The sequence below is a fragment of the Lygodium microphyllum genome, chromosome 25 (assembly GCF_053477565.2).
Source record: "Lygodium microphyllum isolate KBCC chromosome 25, Lygodium_microphyllum_v1.1.10, whole genome shotgun sequence".
In the NCBI taxonomy this organism is placed as follows: domain Eukaryota; kingdom Viridiplantae; phylum Streptophyta; class Polypodiopsida; order Schizaeales; family Lygodiaceae; genus Lygodium; species Lygodium microphyllum.
The window spans coordinates 2,750,083-2,771,777 of NC_141159.1; the positions used below are offsets into that span (position 1 = coordinate 2,750,083).

At 38.9% G+C, this 21,695-nt stretch overlaps 1 protein-coding gene across 1 annotated transcript in view; it reads right to left on the reverse strand.

Annotated features, from left to right (window-relative positions):
- Nucleotides 1-11,436: 11,436 nt before the first annotated feature.
- The window catches only part of LOC148013841 (putative exonuclease domain-containing protein At3g15140), a 62,126-nt gene continuing 51,867 nt past the window's right edge, over nucleotides 11,437-21,695 (reverse strand). The window contains exons 4-6 of the mRNA XM_087666353.1: nucleotides 12,672-12,797; nucleotides 12,425-12,548; nucleotides 11,437-12,211 (exon numbers count right to left, since the gene is read on the reverse strand). Coding sequence (XP_087522479.1) covers nucleotides 12,011-12,211; nucleotides 12,425-12,548; nucleotides 12,672-12,797 — 451 coding nt within the window. The 3' untranslated portion in view covers nucleotides 11,437-12,010. The remainder of the gene's footprint in view (nucleotides 12,212-12,424; nucleotides 12,549-12,671; nucleotides 12,798-21,695) is intronic.

Sequence of the window (21,695 nt, forward strand, 5' to 3'; positions counted from 1 at the left end):
CACATCTTCAATGCCATTAGCATCTTGCACTCCTGCAACCTAATCTTATGGAAATTGATTCCATACCTGATGCCTAAATCATGAGAATTTTGACCATGAAACTAGCAGGATCGCCAAAGTGTTACGGCCTCTCAAGATCACAACAAGAACACAGAAAAATATCAGACTGCTTGAAATTACCCTAATGCTATATATAACTTCTTGAATCAATTCACAACCCTTTTTAGGTATTTAATATTTAGGAATGATATGTAGACACAAAATCAATATTATATTCATTAATGTAGAAGTGTTGTCTTGAAAAATATTATGCAGTTTACTATCATCACGACCATTCTTGATTGAATAACTTGAAGTAGACATCATTAATATTCAAGAAACCAACACATGTAGATAAAACCAGACATCATCGACGATGTTCTAGAAATGTCTTGAATGATTTCGCATTCTTGATCATGTAGAATCTAAACAATCAACTTCTTGAATCACAAGATAGACGCCCAGACTATAGATGAACATCATATGAACTATACGTTGCATATAAGTACTAAGGTATAAAAGTACTATATAAATGATGGAATACAAGCCCTAACACTCTCTTTGGAGCAAAATATTCATTTTAGAGAAAAGAAACTCCATCTAACTTGAAAGAAGATAAAATATCTCTAAGCAATCAATATGCTTTTTAATCCACACTGTAGTGGTGGAGATTTCACAAATCTCAAGCAAGATATGTATTTGAGTTATTCTAAAATATTTTAGAAGATCAAGGATGGAAGAGATTGAGCCTATCAAATTGTGAAAGGTTAGGATCTCCAATATACCTTACCAAGTTGACGACTAGAATAATCCATTTTGTAGTGTTGTGGTGTTCAACAGCAAACTTTCATCTTGCTTAACTTGCATGAAAGTTTGAGTTCCCACAATTGTTATATCCTAATTTTTGAGGATGTAACCACAACTCAATTACTTTTAAGGTTTTTTGTCAAGAGACAATTTTATTGTGAGAAAGTCAATGCAATACCTAAATGCATGCCTTATGTTCATTGAGAGGGCGTGTTAAGAGTGTGGAACGTGGATCTTTTCTTATTTTCTTAGATGTGCCCCAATTCTTCTAAATTGTGGTATCACATATCATGCACATCTATATAGTAGTAAAATATCCTATTTTCATAAGCTTACCCCTCAAAATGTGAAAAGATTTTGAGTTATGGTTTGGAAGTATTATTTAGCATCTTGCATCATATATATCTTTCTTTCACTCATACTTCAATGGCATGGCCTTTCACATATCAAAAGACTTACATTATGCATGCCCATACATTTTGATCTTAGAATTTTAGCCTTTAAAAATCTTCAATGGAATGGCCTCTCACATATCAAAAGACTTCCAGTGTGCATGCCTTTACATGTTGATCTTAGAATTTCAACCTTCAAAAGATCTTATATGCTAATATCTGCCATTTGAGTATTATTTCCTAAATACCAAAATTGGGGATTTGAACATTGACGACTCTCAATGCAAAATGTTTGAACAAAATATTACCATATTTTGATAAGATTTTAGAATATTTACATAGGATTTACCACATATTCCATGAATATTCCATATGTATAATAAAGTTTTGTGTATATTCCCTAGCAAAGTTTTGGCTATGTTCCATACATGATGCATGACTTCTATTTGAGTTTGTTAGGGTCTTGCCACAAAATTTATAAGTTCAAAACATGAGAGGATGCTAAAGCCATCCGTGATTAGCACTATAATGCTTGAATTTGGAATTTCATTTTGAGAGTATAAAATGGAGTATTGTAAATCATTCCCATGTGATTGTACAAACAAAAGAAGCTTGAAAGAAATGGTAGCATAGTGTTCAAATTTCAAATAAAGTCATTAACAAAGAGAATTGCAAGAGCTAGATTGTGATCCATTAAATATCTAATTTTATGTCCTTGTTTGTAACCTCCTTCAAGAAAGAGTTGAGAAAGACTGCAATGTTGGGGCATTCTATTTCTAGATATTTGATTTCAACAAAAATTCAACTTCTTTTGCTTAAGACAAGTATAATGATGATACTTGGTTTCTTTTGCAACAAAGGACAAAGCCTCTTTTCTTTTCTTAATTTAGATATTTTCTAGAGTGACAAGTCTTTGCACTTTAAGATGTTTGCAAGTTGTTACACAATATCTATAATGTAGGTTCATACATATATGACTTCATGTGTGTGTCATGTATTTATCCATTACATCTCCATGAAGTACCTTCAACATCTCCCTACTCCCTTCACTCATTATCTCCATTTATTAAGGGGTGCAATATATAATACAATAATGGGATAGAAGAATTTTAAAAAATAGGCTTGTATGCATATGCCCGCTTGCCCTGGGATAGATGGGTTGCAAATGTGCATGCATCAGCGGAGTTGGATATGTTAAGGAAATAAAATGGAAAAATTGCAGGACGTATTGAATTGACTACAGTAGTATTTAATCACGGATTTTCTCTTCTTATGAATGTCAATCTGACATCATGGCGGTGTTGGGAAGAACAAATGCAGGTCCTATGAATGTATATGTTTTGAAGCGGATTGATGCAATTAAAAAATTGTAGTCAATGTGGTTTATGGAACGCTTTATGATGTTCATAAAGACCAACAGTGTTGCTAGGGAGACATATTGGATCATTTATTATGCTGAAAATCATGGAATGCCTAACTGGTCTAGTTTGTTGCATGAGCGGTTAATGGCTGAGATTAAGGTCTCGAAATCCAAGAAGGTCTTTCATAAATCTAGGATGAGATGTTTTTTGGTAGGATTGTATGAATATGCCACATCTCAGTATCCTGAATTCACTGAAGACTATTTGTTCAAGTTGAATCCATCTTCTTTCTCACATGATGTAGTTGAGATAGATGCTAAAATTGATGGTTCGGATCATGTTAAAGATGTTGATGATCTCTTTGATGGTGATAAATATAAGCAAGTCATATATAAGGATTTGCTTCAAGTGGGTTATGATGAGGCCTATGCAAGACAATTTGCTTCGGAATTTGTGAAAGCGGATAACAAAGATGTGTGTCTTGATAATGTACTTAATGCACGAAAATAGGGTAATGTTGATACTTCTAAAACTAAAGGTCATATATATTCTCACAAAAATAAAAAATTTGATAGAGAATGGCTTCGGATAATGCATACACCGGGTGGTAATTATCATGATGTTTTTGTTGATGCTCAAGTTCATACAAACGATACATTAATTCATGAGCATATATCTGCTCATATAGCAAATGATCCATCTGCTTCAATGCCTTCAAGATGCCTTCTCGAATGGATGATTTGAATATTGGTAGTGTCCCTAATGCAAGGGTGTAATGCTAAAAGTGATGACTTATTTTTAGCAATATGATCAAGATAATGTTTGGACTACAACTAGGGTAAAACAATTGCAGGGTCAAATGTTTAGTAAAAGAAATCAGAGGATTTTTCTAAACCTTTACATATAAAACACGTTGAACATGACTCATTAGAGTTACAACATGTTCAGAAAATTGTAGAAATGAAGCAATCGATAGATAAGAATAAAATGTATATTGCCTTGTTTGAAAGATGTACAAATGAACTTCGAACAAAATGCTTGGCAAAGATGGAACCTTTCATGGAAATGTATGAAAAGTTACAAGTGGAACATAAACTACTATTAGAGAGATTTCAACCTCTTCAAGAGGTGGAGCAACAGATCTTGCAGAATGTGGAGGTTATCAATAGATGCCTCTATGGTCTTGAAGTCTGAAGTTGAAGATATCAAAAAAGCTTTGTTGAGTGATGTTAAAAATCCATGGCAATTGGTTGTTGAGAAATTTAATGGTGTGATATCCAGGTCGTATAATATACTTAAAGATATCTTTATTTCAGCAAAAAATGATGTATTGGTGCAAGAGAAAGATGCATTGGCTCATAGGGTGACTGAGTTAGAGACTAGGTGTATGGACTTGAATACTAAGTTGGAAAATGCTTTGGAAGCAAAAAGACAAAGTGAGGATTATGTGGCATTATTATTGCAACAAAAGGATTTTAGGTTTGTTAACAAAGAAGATGTATTTGTAGAGGTGATTCATGATGTTAACCAAGAGTTTAATGCTAGGAATCATGATGCTGCTACAGTGTATGGTGTTGATGATTTAGTTGTGCAAATGTCCTCATGCACAAATATTATCATTTATGTCCCTAGAGCTCTTTAGCTTTTATCTCAATTGTACTTTTTTTGTTTTTACTCATGATAGTTTTTAGTTCATTTCAATGACTTTTAGGACTAGTTATGCAACTGCACCAAAGGGCTCTGAGTATCTTAGAGGAGCTCTACTCATTGTTGCTTAATGTGGCTTGTAAAGGGGTGCAAGGCCTCTGGCAAGGTATAACTATGTTCTCCGAGTTAATTTTCATTATAGTCAGATTTTCATGCTTTCTGATAGTTAGCTACATAATTGTGGGTTTGAGTCTTGATTGTCCTAGTCATCCAAAGGATTGTGCTAGGTGTTAGGGCTTAAATTCCATAATCTATTTAATACTTTTATACATTAGTACTTATATGCATGTAGGCTTTTAGAATTAGTGTGTGTAAACCAACTCTCCGATTCTCTCTCTCTTTTCCTTGGATAGTACTTGTGGAGGCATCAGAAGCAAGACTCAGAGCAAAAATTTTAGATTGCTGTGAGATTTGGTGTACAAGTAAAATGGTGTATATTTTGCAAACAAGTCCTAAAGGGCATGCTTGATGTGTTGGTTTCAAGTTATACTATAATTTTGGTTGTGTCATTTATTCTCTAATGCACATGTTACATATTTCAAATCTGTAAGTTTTGATGTGTTTGTCGCAAGACCCAAACACAAGGTTTATCTACACATAGATTGTATATTGTATATATTATTGAGGAATCAATGAAAAAAAGTGTCTGGCTTATTGTTGTGCACATCTTGTAAAGGGTTGCAGAATTTTTGCTTGTTGTTTAGTCTTTAGTTGTATCGTAATGAGATGGAGACATGTGAAAATCCAATTATGGAGAAGCTAGACACAAGAACAACTACCCATCATGGAAGTTTCATGTGATGAACTTCCTTATTGAAAAAGGCCCCTATGAGTTCGTTTCAAGTGAGAAAATGAGCTACAACTAAATCTTGTGATTGCAAAAGAATTAAAGGCATGGAATTGATGGAATTGTGCATCATCTTCAAGATAGATTGTTGACAAACATGAGAGTTTTTTTATCATGCAGCATATGATGACTGCTATTACATGAAAGGGGACATGTGATGATACATGACATGTTGATTTTGGTATATCTAATCATATGACCAGCCATGTTGAATGATCTAGAGAGACACAATATTTATAAACTCCATGTTTGTAGAGATGGCTGATGATTTATGTCATCCAATTTGATACATTGAAAAAGTTCATTTATCCTTGTATGATGGCCAGAATAGTGTTTGTCAAATACTTTGCATGTACCATCCATCACAAAGAATTTGGTATTTGTTGGTCAAATGGTAGAGCAAGGGTTGCATATTAGATTTAATACAAAGGGTTTTTTTTTTGAAGACTTTAACTATAAGTTCAAGTTGATTTTACAAAAGAAAGCATATTTGGCCGCATGTTGTTTACTTTGGATGCTAAAATTCCTACTATAAATGTTGCTATGTATGCTAAAGGCAATGGTGTAGTTGTTGCAGACATTGAAATATGACACAGACACATCAATATGCAAATCTGCAAATGATGAAAATGTGCAACCAAAAGGGTTGGCATGTTTGCTTATATTCAAAGTTGTAGAATTACATAAAGTCTATGAGACATGTCAGTTTGGAAAGCAAGCAAGGTAACCATTTTTGCATGATAGAGATATGAGCAAGGATATACTTAATGTGGTGCATACAGATGTTTGGGGTCCTACATAGAATGTATCCCTTGGTGGCAGTAAGTATTTTGTTACTTTCAGTTATGATTACTCTAAGAAACTCTATGTATGTTCTATGAAGAAAAAGAGTAAAGTGTTAGGCTTAAAAGTTAAGTGCTTGAGGTCAAATGGAGGGAAAGAATACCTCTCTAATGAGTTCAGTGATTTTTTCAGGTCTCGTGTGGGATAAAGAAATAGTTTATGTGCAAGTATATCCCACAACAAAATGGGATTATATAAAGAAAAAATAGACATATTGTAGAAGTTTCACAAGCATTGATACTTTAAAAAATATGCATGAGCATTTTTTGTTTAAGGCTGTTCATACATTATAAACAGGTCTCCCATAGTTGCAACTTACGATATGACTCCTAAAAATTGTTTTTAAAGTAAGAAACATAATATATCACACTTGAAAGTATTTGGTCATATTGCATATGCTCATAAACTTGATGACTTAAGAAAGAAATTGTGGGTGAATAGGGATAGTACTTTTGATTAGATGATTAGTTGATATGTATCTAGTGGAGATGCATTGGATGATGTTGATGTCATGATTGTCGTGTGTAGACAGAAAAGTAAAAATCACAGACTCAGTGTGAACCAGAGATGTCATCTAGTTTAGCAAATCTACAATTAGTCCTTGGTTTGGGAGCAGCCCCACATCTTCAAGTGCATTTACTAGTGTTGCAAGTAATGACGAAGGGAAGAAGAAAGTGTCAGGTGTGGTAATAATGCATCTACTAGTCATGTGGTTCTTGATGGAGACTCTAGTGGTTCAAAGAGTTTAAATGATGAGCTTGGCATTCCTTCAATTAGAACATTGTGTATATAGAGAGCACATGGTAATGTAAAGGCTTCATTGAGTGATCAAATGGTATGTAAGTCTAGCAAGCAGCTACCATGTTAGAAGATTTGGTTTTGTTATACAACTCGCCATTATGCTTTATATGGAAAAAGTAGTTGAGGATGTTGAGTCCACTTTTTTTAGTAAGGCTGTTGGTCATACTCATTGGGTGTAGCCAATAAGACTTGGGATCTAGTACCATTTTCCAAGTGCAAGAAAGCTATTGGTTGCAAGTGGGTCTATAAAATAGTGCATAATGTAGATGGTACTATAGCATATATGAACCTAGGCTAGTTACAAAAGGCTATGCACATACATAGGGCATAGATTATGAAGGGATATTTAGTCTAGTTGCTAGGATGGCAATTGTCAAATATGTGATTGCTTTGGTAACAACCAAAGGGTAAATTTTTATAACGATTGGATATGAAGAATGCCTTCCTACATGGTGATTTGCAAGAAGAGACATATATGGAGTAGCCAATAGGTTATGAGGATTTAGAGCATTCAACATATGTGTGTAAGTAAAAGAAGAAGGTATATGGGCTAAATCAAGCACCTAGAGCATGGTCTAACAAGATTGAAGAGTATCTTATCATCATTGGCTTTTATGTCTCTGATGTAGATCATTCACTTTATGTGAGGAAGGGTGATACAAGTTTAGTTATCACAGTCATCTATATGGATGACTTCATTATTCCAAATGATAGTGATAATGGGATTGCTAATACCAAGGGCCTTTTGAAACAAAAGTTTGAGATAAATGATCTAGGTGAGTTGAGATACTTTCTTGGTATTGAGGTGATCAGATGTGCATATTTTCTTGGTATTGAGGTGATCAAATGTGCAATTGGTATATGGCTCGCCCAAAGGCAGTATGGCTTGGATATGTTATCAAAGTATGGTATAATGACATGAAAGCCTCTTTTGGTGCCATTGGAGCAAAATATAAAGTTGAGGACTGACATTGGGGATGAGATAGAAGACCATACTATGTTCATGAAGATAGTAGGGAGTTTGATCTACATGACAATCACAAGGCTAGACTTGAGCTATGTTATTAGACTTGTAAGGTTATGCAGGTGCCTAGGAAGCCTCATTTGGATGCAATGAAAAAGCATATTGAGGTTTGTGAAGTCTACCTTGTATTATGGAATTTTTAATGAGGCAGGTAAGGGTGTACATATGTTTGGGTACATAGATGCAGATTGGATTGACAACAAGTCTGATAAAAGATGTACTAGCATATTCGTGTTTTCCCTAGATTGTGCAATAGTTACTTGAAACTAACAAAAAGCAACCATTGGTTGGCTTTATCCAATATAGAGGCTGAGTATAGAGATACTACTATGGGAGCATGTGAGGCGGTATGGTTGCTAGCCAATCACTAGCATGTGCTAGGTGTTAGCCAAGGCTTGACATATCATATTTACCTATGATATTAGTCTTTTGTATTACCCTTGATTCTACCTTAGTCTTGAGTTGTCTATGTAGCATCTTTATTTTATTGGACTTATAAGATCATGTGATTCGTGGTTATGGCCAGTTCTTGATTAGGAGTGGTATGAAAGAACTCTCTCATTCTCTTTGTGGATTGATCATATTATTGTGAATGATGGGATTTTAATAATGAAATCTGTCCAAACAGGAGTTTGTGCCATGTTTTCACCTCATTTTTGTTCTTTAGTGCAGCCATATTCTTTGTCTTTTGTCTCCACAATCCTATCATAAATTATTTGTGGTATTTTCTCATGGCTCTATGTTGTTATCTTTGAGTTATGTATTTCTTTCTTGAAGTAGTAAGTCTATTCTCCACAATGCCTATAAGAGTATGCTATATTTCCTCGTACAACAATGCAATCCTATCATGCATTATGCATAGACTTAGGGTTGTAACAGTCACTCTTTCTCATGTGAAGTCACGTTCCATAGTTGATTTTGCAGCTCTCTCTCTCTCTCTCTCTCTCTCTCTCTCTCTCTCTCTCTCTCTCTCTCTCTCTCTCTCTCTCTCTCTCTCTCTCTCTCTCTCTCTCTCTCTCTCTCTCTCTCTCTCTCTCTCTCTCTCTCTCTGTATCTTCACCTTGCATTACATGTTTTGTAGCTCTTTTCTTCTCTAGATTTCCCATAGATTGATTCAACATCCATGGACAATCTCATTTCAAATAAACTAGCCCAATGAGAATATGAAAGGTGCTTCGAGCATTGATATTGTTCAAGGCATTGAATCCGCAAATCAGACTATGGAGAGAAATTCAATTATCCCTAGGATGGAACAATATCTAAGGAAGGTGGCTTCTATGTGCCAATGCTAGGCTACTAAGAAAAGAGAAGAGAAGGAAAGAAAAGTAAAGCAACATGTTAAAAAATCCATCTTCCACGAATGAAGCAATGCCAAGAAAGTAGATATGTTCAGCTATGGCAAAGTTTTGGCACAAGCAAATTCTAGGGCTTACAATAGGTTCCCAGAGAGAGTTATTCCAACAACTCTTGTTTTATTCACCATTTTAGAATTCGCAATCATCTCAACAATTGGTAATGTTGAGAACACTTTTCTATCCAATATCTCAGCCAACTCAAAGCTCCCCACTCTACACATGAGCTTTTCTTAAAGAGATTTTCTTTAATGATGGTGCTGAATAATGCCAATGGCACAATTTTGTCAACACAACATCATCACAAGTGAAGTAAGAGATCTTGTATATGCCTTTTAGGGCATGAGAGACTTGAGTTTCGCCCAAGAAAAAATATATGTTGCAAGAGGATTGGACGAAAAAGTATTATGAAGCATCTCGTGCATCTTCTCAATAACTCTCAGGTTAATTCGAACCATTGCTATTATCTTTTATTCCTCTATTTTGTGTTAGTTGTGATGTGATCTACATGTAGTACATTTTGTTGTTCCTTATGCATTCCTTATAGTAAACTTATAGCACATCATTTGCTTCCAACAGAAACCTAGATTAAAAAGGGCCCATCCAAAAATACAATTCTCTCTTAGATACTTTGAGGTACTAAACCCTTACTTTGTCCAAAAATGGAAGAGCATTATATGTGTTGCTATGTATATCAAGTCCAAATGATATATTTTTAGAAGGCATTTAATCTGACGAGATAAAAAAATTTGGACACCATGGATTGTGTGTAGCTTCTCCCAAATTTTGGTATGATCTTTCCAAATGTCTAAGGAGCCAAATTTTGCTATGATCTCCCCAAATGACTAAGGACCCTAATATATACCTTGTGAAATAGCAGTGTGCAATCCTAACAAAAACTTGGGTGTTGCATATGGTTTAGGTAAACTTTGAAATTCTTTTGACGTCGTAGCATAAGCACAAAAAGCCTTTGACCATCTGGAAGGTCAACATCAAACAAATCTCAAGCACCCTTCCCTTTAAGGCTCAAACCATACTCCTCATGTAGTTTTGTTATAAAGCAAAATCTGTGGAGTACAAGGTACTCATGATTTTCCCTACAATACACGAGCATTTAATTAGTTATAGCATAGTGCTCAAAAAATTCATCCTATAAGTTTTACATTTGATCATGCAACTATTTACCCCTCTTCTTTGTGGTTGATCTATTCTCTTGCACAAATGATGTTTTTTTTTTGTCATCTCATTGAAGAGATTGTTTGTCCTCTTTAATGATCAACCCATGCTGGCTTTGGATGTGCTTAAACCCATGCTCGATCACTCCTTGGTGTTACGTGCCTTCTTCTAGCTTATTGGTGGGTGTTTTGGTCCCCTTTGTCTTCAACCATTTTTGCATAGTGGCTCTTCGGGTCACCTTTGGTGCTTATTTGTGAGCTAGTGGCCAAAAAGGGCTCATCATGGCATAAGATTGTATAGACAAAGTTTGGGGAGAATGTGTTAAGATTGTGCAGAAGCAAGCCCGAAGGGCTGGAAAGGAAGAACATTTGGCAAAAGGTCAATAGTGTATTTTAGGGTGGTCATGGATCCCTCCAGAAGATTTGACTGCACACAAGGTGACAATATTGTATCGAAGAGGACAATGCATTGAAGTTTGGATCTTTTGCAATAGGTTGCATTTTTTATTTAGAGGCCATCACCAATAGGGTTTTCAACAAACTGTATACAAAAGTTGAGTAGGTTACATGAGCTGAAGGCAACTCTCCAAGAAAAGGAGAGTTTCCTAAAGGTGGAGGGTTCCAATGCTTTTGTGAATGGAATCAACACAACATTATTTTGTTTGAGTGATGCCTCAACAAGTTGTGACAACAAGGTCCTTTTGATTCTAAAGAGGCAAAAGAGGTAGAAGCATATATAAATGCATTGAAACGTTACATCAACTGGAAATCACAAAGGACAAATAAAACCTATTTTTGATGCAATTGTAGCTTCCAAAACCACAAGACATACTTCAATTCTGACTACAACATTCAATAGCCCTTTAGCAACCAATATATGATACATTACATAAGGCCATAGTGGATGGTTGGTTCTATCTAAGTTGTCTTCAATAGCTAACATATGGAATACATCATTGATTACACTTGATACAAAAGTTTCTTGTGTCGAGGAAAATCTACACAAAACCAAAATAGCACGAAATGGATTGTAAAGTCTATTGACCGCAAAAGTGATTGCTATAAAAAGTTTTGCACAACAAGACAAAAGAACTTGCAATGTATTGGAAGTGATGTAAAAAGATCCTAAATTCATTCCAAATAAAGAAATTGACAACTTGCAAAAGCTCGTCAAATCTCATCCTTGTTGAAGGAGGCTAAATGAAGCCCGAAAGGTGCTCAATGCTCATCAAATCCGTCCTTATTGGAGGAGATAAAGTGGAGGGTGTAGACAACTCTTCCCAAGAGGTCAAAGGCCCCCTTTGATACCGATTGTTGGATACACACATGTAGCTTGAGTAGAACATTGAGAGCACACAACATACAGTGTATTAAGAGGTTCACATGCTATAAACTCATGAATTCTGTGGTGAATCCTGACGATATCATATATATATATATATATATATAGTGAGCTAGCATGAAATTGTGGACGCTGGTTTTCTGCTAGTTTTGCAGGTGATAAAGCAGGTGGGTGGCCCATCTATCGGTTATCACGACAAGACGAGCGGGACAGAAACTACTCTCGGGAGAAATTTACAATGCAGTACACAGGAAATGGCTGGCATGGCCCGTTCCAAGTTCGTTTTGCTGCTTTCAACAGCTCTTGAAGAACAGCATTTCTCATTTTACCCGATCCTTGAACTTGAACTTCACGTCTGCCAAGTTGGCAGCATTCCTAGTGGCTGTAACATTCACTGTGCCGCCATCCATGATTATGCGTTGGAGTACCCGTGCAATGTTATGCGCGTCGTCGAGTCCCACATGATGGTTCCCAGCCATTGGCATTTTCAGACCCCGCAGCATTGCAAGCATTCCCCCAGCCTGTTGGATCCAAAAGTAGTTTTGGGTGTAGATCAAGTTCAGTAAGAGTATCACTGGCATGCTAATGGGAAAAAAATATCAGAGAGTGGGTACATAATTACACATCTTAGACATTATAGCAAGATGTATGCACCACAAAGCACATGAAGCCCCATGTGCAAAGTAGTCAGAGTCCACCAGTCAAGAAGTTGCAAAGGTTTTTGAGTGTGTTACCCTTCTCTTGTAGAAATTCAGATAAATATCTTTCAAGTTTATCCACTCCAGGAAGTAGGGTGGTAGATCAACAGCAGAAGTTACACATTGCTGTGGAATCTTTGTCTTGACATCCCAGTTCCCACTGTTAAAAGGGAACAGTTAGTCTCTCTCTCACAAATATTTGTAGGCCCTAGCTAAAACACAGAAGATGCAAAGGAAATTTTGAGTAGACTGCCTTACATTGGTGCACACTCTTTGTACATACCAGGTAACAAATGCAGCTTGTTTCAACCTGCCACCATGTCTGGAATCCCATAGTTTATGGTCCTCCAACCAACTTTCAAAAAGTTGCAACACGTCTTGAAATGGTATGGCAGTGTCATGCCACACTCTGATAAAACAAGCATAAAGACCAACCATCAAAACTTCTGAAAATGCAGCAAACTACATAACACATAAGATGACTGCAACACAAGATTAGAAGACAAACAAATTCCGAGAACAAGTTCCAAACTACCACACACGATGGAATTTTTGTATGACTCTGTTGAGTTCCGAAATTTTGACTGAGCAGAAGTACTAGTGCCTTGTTTGCACTTATAACAGGAGGAATACGGACCAATCAATATTAGGAGGAGCATACAAAAAAGCCACCTGTTCCACTCCACTACCTTCTAAGGGACTGTTGAAAAGTAGAAAAGCTGGCAGACTACACCAAAACATTAGTCACAAACGATAATTTTCAATGCTGGATCATATTCTCCACACTTTTAAAAATGCTTCATTTGTAGCCTGTAGGACATAGCTTTGTCCATTTCATTTTTTCTGACCCATGTGCAGTTAAATTCCACATGCTTTTCTGCCCAATCTGAAGTTTAAAAGCTGCCAGCTTGTCAATACAAGCCTATAACAATTGACCACATCTCTCAAGTCAAGCTGAAAATGTCTACCATCTATGTCTTTCAAGTGGGAGAGAGTTTTCTTTTCCCCTTTTTTTTGGCTTGGAGAAAGAGAAGGAAATTCTAGTGATGACACCATAGTTGCTTCGCCCCATATAGCCTCTTTCCTTTGTCATTGACCCCTAGTAGTGGTTGGGATAGGTTTGCTTGTTTTGTGAAGGTCTTGGGGCCATGACCATCCCTGTCTCCCTTTTGGGGCACCCTTACTTAATTGACCGAAAACTTTTTTGAAAACTAGATCGACCGAAAACACAGACTCAGTGGTAATAGCAGATGACGAAGTAGAGGTAGATGAAGACTCCAATGTAGATCCACCCTTTGCTCCCGAATGAAGGTAAGGGTATTTCCTCCAACACTTATTCTCGGGGTGCAAGGTCTTCCCACAATGAGAACACATGGGATATCCTCTACACTTGCCCACAAAAGTTGTATCAGAGTCGAAAGATGACTCCAACCGCTTCATCTTCCCTTTCTTTTGCTTGGCATGTCCTATACTTGTAGATAGAGCCGCATAAGTGTTATGAGGACATGTATTTTTGAAACCTCACTTAACATGTAGATTAATTTTTAATCACATGGTTGAGTAAATATTGCACATGTGAGATGTAACCAGGGTTAGAGTAAATTTACGAGCCTAGGACCCGAGGAAATCACGGTATGTCAAAGGCAAAAGTTGCGATAAGTTATGTCGCACAGGTACTTGTTGGTGATATCTAGTGTCAATTGTCGGCCTAGATCATTCATTTGGCCATAATTGTTAGTTGGTGACACTAGAGAGGTGGCGTTTAATGGTACCTAATGCCAATCTAATGGTCAAAGATGGCACAAAGACACTCGAGAATGGAAGTTGCCTAGCCAATTGAATGATTGGCCAGTTAGATTATTTTTTAGGACACTGAAATAATCATTAGATTTATTTTCAGTATTTAAAGACTGAAAATTAATATTTAATTATGGATAATGTTGGAAAAACCATTTGAGAAAGTTGCCACTTGTCAAAAGCGCCCATGCAAGTCTGAAAAACGTCTTTAGAGGCTGGAGAGAGGCATTTTAGTGTATTCAGCCTGCAAGAGGGAGGGAGGAAATGTTGCTAGTCTGATTTGCAACTGCTGGAGGACCTTCTGAGACAACCAAGGGCAGGAGGAGACTAATCAACAAGTGACAGCATCTACATATTGTGGAGACAGGCCAGCAGCAGTAAATGACTGTTTTTGTTCACTTCTTTGCATCTACAAGTTCTTGAGCATAGTTGCACTAGTACCACGTACGAAAGATTTCATACTATAACATACTTTAGGTGCCGTACCTTACATATTAGTACCATAAGCCCCAAATTTTTAGCACAAGACCAAGCAATTTCTAAGCACAGAGTGCAAAATCCCTAAATTCTTTGTGAGATTCAAGGTTTCCAAACAAAAACCCCAATAATCTGAAAGAAATTCGAGGAAAATTTGGATTTACTTCAAAAACCTAAAATTTTGTGCTTCACAAGGGTATTGTGCGCAAACAGGAGCAATTAAAAGGGCTTAAGGCTGATTAAGACTTGGAAACATTAATACTTCAACGGTTTTTCTTCAAGATAACTAACAAAGAGGCTAGATGCTACAAGGTGACTAAATAGGCGACGACTCCACGCAGTTTGATGAAATGTGTAACAGCAGGCACACAACATAGGTGACAACAAGTACACAAAAAAATTTCACATGGTAAAGGAAGGACATAGGTTGTCAGGTCCTTAATGGGCAACGCAATGGAAAAGCAGGCCACACAAATCCTTGGGGAAATGGGCCTAACTTTGAGGCTTCCGGTGCAAGTTAGAGAATGCAATAGGCAATCAAGTGGTGATGACAAGCAAGGAGAAAAGCAGCCAAGCACAGGTCTCAACGGCGGTGATGGCGGTGTGCGAGCAAAGTGGTGATGGCTCAAAGATATGGCTTTGATATCACTATTAGGTTAGGGTTCAACAACACGCGCACACTTACAGTGACAAGTGAACAAGAGAGGAAAGTGCTGGAAGGTCGCATCCACTATGTGAGAATGAATGAAAGTACAATCCCTAAGGTATTAAGTACCACACCCACTAACAGGTGTTCACACAAGGAAAAAACCCTTTCCCAATCGGAAGGTAAAAAGTGCATGTGAGATAAGGAAGCATTCACACTAAAACTTAGGAGGAACATGATTAGTGTAACAAGAGGGAAAAATCTACAAAACACAGACATGGATGCAATAAATGCAATCAAACAGGTCAGAAAACCTGTCACCCAGCTAAGAAAGGGGCCACTTGACAAAGAAAGTGACTATTCCAATTAAAAACACAACAGAAAAATAGTCTCTCCGCCTAAAAAAGCAAACTGCTCAGCAGAGAATAGGTGCTGCCCAGGCTGCAAGTGTGCCACCCCGCTGAAGGAGGGTGCTCTGCTGTTGTAAAACACAGATGCAGAGGGAGGGGGCTGCCTGCAGAAAACGCAGGTAATACAAGGCCTGGTTCTACAATATGTGTGTCAGGGGCTTCCTGCAGAAAACCCAAGTCTGTTTGGTGCCGCCCAGCCTATCACAAGCCGCTCAAGTACAGGAATAACACCACCCAGCTTGTCAAAAGTTGCCTGAGGTAAAAAAACGAAAATATGCCCTCGTAAACGCAGTAATAAAGGGCTGGAAACAGGCCACCCTGCCCTGTTTGACTCCAAACGCAATCTCTACACCACATAAGGATAACCCTAGCAAGTTTCGTCGTAGGCAGCACACTCCTCTCCAATATCTCCAACTCCCACCTATGGCTCTAAGACCATGTAAGAGTGGGCAATGGAAAGAGAAAAGTGAACACAAAGAAAAAAGAGACAAAGAGAGAATGCAGGAGAGAGAAGGAACAATGTGATTGCAATAATTGAAGGTATAAGGCTACAACAGCCAGCCCCAACACGTAGCTCTATGCATGTGTGGGTGCCAGATGGTAGCAAGGGGATGAGAGAATGAGGAGGGTTGGCTGATCACAAAGGATCAATGATGGATAATGAGAGTGGGAGGGCTATAGGCAAGAAGGGGCAAAACCCTAAATTTGGTTAAACCCCCACACATGGCCAAAAGTGCCTAAAAAGATATGACTAATGTGTCCCTCCATCTAAAGTGCCTAAAACACATAAAATGATAGACAAATACAATGTCAGAGCTCTTAATATCCTCATTTGACTCAAACTAAGGCTCACACGCAAGAGATGACCACACAAGACACACATGACTGCTAACAGACATAGTAAAATATACATAATGTACAAAGTAAAATCTGTGATCAACACCATATCACCATCAAGAGAAGAAAGCCGACCCCTCTCAAACTAGAAGGGAAAGTTGGAGGAAAGCACCCTCTCCCCATCAATTTGAAGAAATAGGGGAGGAAGCACCCAAGTTGATCCTAGATAATAAGTATTGTAGCACCGGTTGATTGACCACCTTGGTTAATATATCTACAAAATTGTTTGATCAAAGCACAAACTCTAGGCGGATGGCACCTACCTCAACCTGCTCTCTATAAAGTGAAAGTGTACTCTAATATGCCATGTCTAAGGTATAATGATCAAGTTACCAACTAGTGCAATAGCACTCCAATTGTCGCAATAGAGAACAATCATTGCAACAAATGGAACTAAAGTGCCACCAAAAAGCTCATCAAGTAGATGGCCTCGATGGTTCCATCAAAGAGAGCCTATACTCAATCTCGACTATGGAAGCCACCACCATCTCTTGCTTACGGCTGGCCCAAGAGATGGGAGCCCTACCCAAGGTAAAGATATAGTTGGCATGGGAACATTGGGTGTCGAGATCTCTTGCGTAATCAAAATCTGTGTACTCCTGTAAAAAAAACCAAAACCGTAAGTCAAGCTATAAAAATAGGTACACTGCAAATATCTCAAACACACATGCAATCGAATGTGACATCCTAGGTGCAATGAAATACTAAGTACATTAAATCTAACCTAGTAGAAATTAAGCAAAGCAATTTCTCTGTGACAGATCTATAGGTGTGCTTAGACTTAGGGCTTCCTTAGATAAGTTGACAGTTGGATTAAGAGGTGTGGCTACAGGCCATATCTGATCTTCGCAATACTGATCTAACAACTAAAGAGAGTACTTCTACTATGACACAAAAATACATGTCCCAAATCAAACTACCCCCATCCCCAAAAAGTAAGTTAACAATCCAAGGTCTATCGTCTCAAAGGTAGCATAGAGCTTGGCCTTAATTTCTACTAGGGTAGTAGAATCTAAGCCAATGATGAAGTCATCTACATATAGCAAAATATAGCTAACCCCCTCTAAAGTAATACGGGCATATAAGCTTGGGTCATAAGGGGTCTTATTTCGGTCAATACTCTCTAGCTCTTTTTCCATGGTCCTTGACTGTTAAAAGCGACACAAATGAAGCATAAGGTGCAAGCCGAGTAGATCTTCTAGGGCTCTCCGAAGTGAAATCCAGTGGGAGAATCTCCAAATCGCATATGGTCTGTTAGTACCAACAAGGTAATGGGTCTCACAAAGGGGGGCTTGGGAGTTCAAAAATCTGTGGGAAGGTCAAGAGCGGGCAGCAGACCCGGCTCAAAAGATATGATCTCAGATAGAATAAACTAAGAAAACTGTGCGGAGTCCAATGAGAAGGCTACACAATATCCCTCTCATTAAAAAAACTACACCTCTCCTAACAATCACCTTGTTTGTCTAAGGATCGAACAAACAATAGGCCTTCCCTTTGGAGGAGTAACCTACAAAAATCAAGAGATCAACTTAGGGAGTGAGCTTTCCTAGCTTATCATTAGAGGTGCATGTACGCACGACTCCCAAAGACTCTAAAGAATGAAATAACAAGCCGAGAGCCAAAAAATGCCCCATATGGAGACCTCAGAGGATAGTCGCAGTCAAGTGCTGATTGAGAATGTACACCGAAGTGTTAATAGCCTTGACCCAAAGACACTCTCGGAGCTCTGTTATAAACAGCATAGAGCGTGCTATGCTCATGAAGGTCCAATTCATACGACCTATGACTCCATTTTGAGAGGGGGAGTTGATAGAGGTAAGCTGGCAAAAGATGCCATACTCTTGTAGAAACTCCGAAAATTCATGGGAGGTAAACTCACCACCACTATCACTCCTCATGCATTCTACACAACGAACAATTTGGTTATGAACCAACAACACCCAAGCAGAGAAATAGGTAAATGCATCAAGGACTTATGCTTGAGAAAGTACACCCACATGTATCTAGAATGATCATTCACTATCAAAGAGAAGTACAGTGCGCCATTTAAGGCAGCAGTGGATGTTGGCCCATAAAGATCAACATGAATCAATCTAAGAGACACCTTAGCTCTATGTGTGGACTGCTAAGGGAATGGGATACAATGTTGTTTCCTGAGTTGATAGGCTTTACAAATATCTCAAGATAGCTTCAGACGTGGAAGACCCTCAACCATCTGACAATGCAATAACTCATAAAGAGATTCATATCCGAGATATTCAAAGCAAAAATGCTAGAGACACTAGATGTCCATAGGCTCCTATGTAGTGGCTAAAGCCTGAAAGCCATGAAACTCAGAGCCTTGACTGTTGGCTTGGAAAGAAACTAGGTCATGTGGTACAAGCCACTAGGTTGTATCTAACCACGAGCGATCACTAAACCAATCTAAGAGTCAAGGACCTCAATTGTAGTCACAGTAATCAAGATTGCTCGTCCCAACTGGCAAAGCTGTTGAACTGATAACAAGTTCACCCCAAGGTGGGGGACATGGTAGATATCATCCAGCCTAGCAAGACTCGGGCCCTAGTTAGTGGCAAAACTTATACGACCGTGAGCTTGGATCTTGACCAAGGAGTTATTCCTAACATAGACTATATTGGCTGCAGAGGCTCCAGAGATGAAAATGTCCAAGACAGCCATTGTACAATGAGTAGCTCCACTGTCCACAATCCAAGGAGTAGCTGAAGTACTCGGTTGTGACAAGTGGGCCTCTGCAATCACCTCATCAAGAGGCAAGTTACATATGTGGATGAGACTCGCATCCTCTAATGTCTCTAAAAAGACAATATGGGCCTCTACAAACCAATCTAGCAGCAGGCGGTGCCACATCTGCAGATCAAGAGCCATATCAGCTGCTGCAGATGCCACGTGGCAGCAGACTAGTCAGTCAGACAGAGGCTGATCAGTCGGACAGTTTTTTTGCATTATTTTATGCAGTCGACTGCATTTACTGCAGCCGACCTGGTGCTGGGCACTATTTTTCGTTGGCTATTTATAGCCAGTTTGTGGCACACTCTCATAGATTCACAGGTACTCTCTGCAATTCGTGGAGATCAGATTGTGATCAGGCCTTGCTGTCCTCGGGTGTGCACGTGGGGTGACATCGTAGAGGAGGGCATATGCAGATATCTTCTCTACACCCGTGTATATTTTCTGCACTCCTATACAACATACTACATTGCAGATTTTCTGCTTTCACAAAATCTGCATTCACTATCTCCTTCTCTCTCTCTCTCAATCTTGGTCCTACGCTTCCGCATCACTGCACTCTGACATGGTATGAGAGTGGTGAAATTGGACTGACTGATTGAAGAACCTACCTGAAGAGGAGATTTCAGCGTGACACAAGGCTGCGTTTTCAGCATTCGAGGGCGAGCGGGAGGGCTGCGCATTGGAACGAGACTGAAGCGAGTGTGGGCATGCGGGAAAGGAGTCCAGCTAGTGAATTTGCTGCAGGTTGTTGCTGTTTGAGGGGAGGAAGGCTATGTTTTAGGCCTTCCACTGCAGATTTTACCTTTTCATCGCCTCCAGCGACTGAAGAAGGTTCGGGAAGCAGAGGAAATAGCCCTAACAAGCTGCGCTTATATAGTCAGAGGGGGCTGATTTCGCGTTTGTGCAAGCATTGCAGGTGAACATGTCTACAGAGATTGATTTGGAGTTCTAGGCGATCATGGACAGGAAGGTGCCTGTCCTACCAGCTCTTCCATCAAATCAGAAGCTTGATGGTGACAATTACCGCATTTGGCAGGTGATGATGTTGGCCATTCTGGAGTCTTATGATTTGGCGGAGCTTGTGATGGAGGAGATTAACAGGCCCTCGATAAGAGATGAGTCTAAACTCTCTTCCAATGCTCGTGCGGAGTTTGACCAAGGCCCAATCTCATTGGGACAAACTGAATGCCAGGATTCATTCTTTTCTTTTTCTATCTTGCACTACAACCGTGATAGCTCACATCGAGCACTAGACGGTGGCTCGAGAGATATGGCTGGAGCTCGACCAAATGTATAACTGGATGACCCTGATGAACAGGGTTTCTTTGGAGGTGCAGATGCGGACCTTGTCCATGAATAAGTCTTCTTTGCTTCGGGAACACATCAATAAGCTTCAGCAGCTTCAGATGCAGGTTCAAAATGCGGGGAAGCCTATTTCCTCCAAAGACATGGCGATCACTTTGTTGTCCCAGTTACCACCACGATTCAGTACCTTTTATTCTGCTCTTATTGCATCAAGGCAGTAGTCGAGACTCTTCGGTGGGAAGAGTTGATTCCTATGGTCTTGGACCAAGAGGAACAGTTGAAGGAACAGAATGCTTCCAAATCAGAGGCTTTGGTTGGTCAAGCCTCTCAGAAGAAAGGGAATGACCAAAAGAAGGAGGACAACAAATCCAAGAAGGACAAGGAGAAGGAATCGACTTGCCATATTTGTGTTAAAACCGGTCATTGGAAGAAGGATTGCCCCGACAAAGACAAGAAGGACACCAAGAAGAAGGACACGAAGGATTCTGGAGTAGTGGTTGCACCCTCATCAGCTGCTTTTCTACACTTAGCAGTCATTGAGAACTCCACACCAAAGACTTCTGATGCTGCGATGACAGCTCCCTAAGCTCGAGAGTGGATCATGGATAGTGGTGTCTCCCGGCACATGACTCCTCTCATTGGTGTTGCTCATTTGCAACCTTCGCGTGGGCAAATTCTCATTAGAGACAGCTCTTCTGTGTCTATTGTTGCGCAGGGTGAGATGCAACTGATTCCAGATGGACATGGTGGTATCCATACTTCCGAGGTGTTGCATGTGCCAGGCTTGGATATCATTTGCTTTTGGTCCATAAGATTTATTCTCTTGGTCTCTTGGTAAAGTTTGACAGTGATGTTGTTCGAGTTCTTAATTGTGGATTGAGACATGTGCTCTCTGCAGGGTATGAGGAGAATGGCATCTACAAATTGAAGTTTTCTACAACTCTTACCTCTCAAACACAGTCTGAGCTACGGTATGCTCGGTTTGGCCATCTAAACTATGAGCACCTTCAAAAGGCGTCGCAAG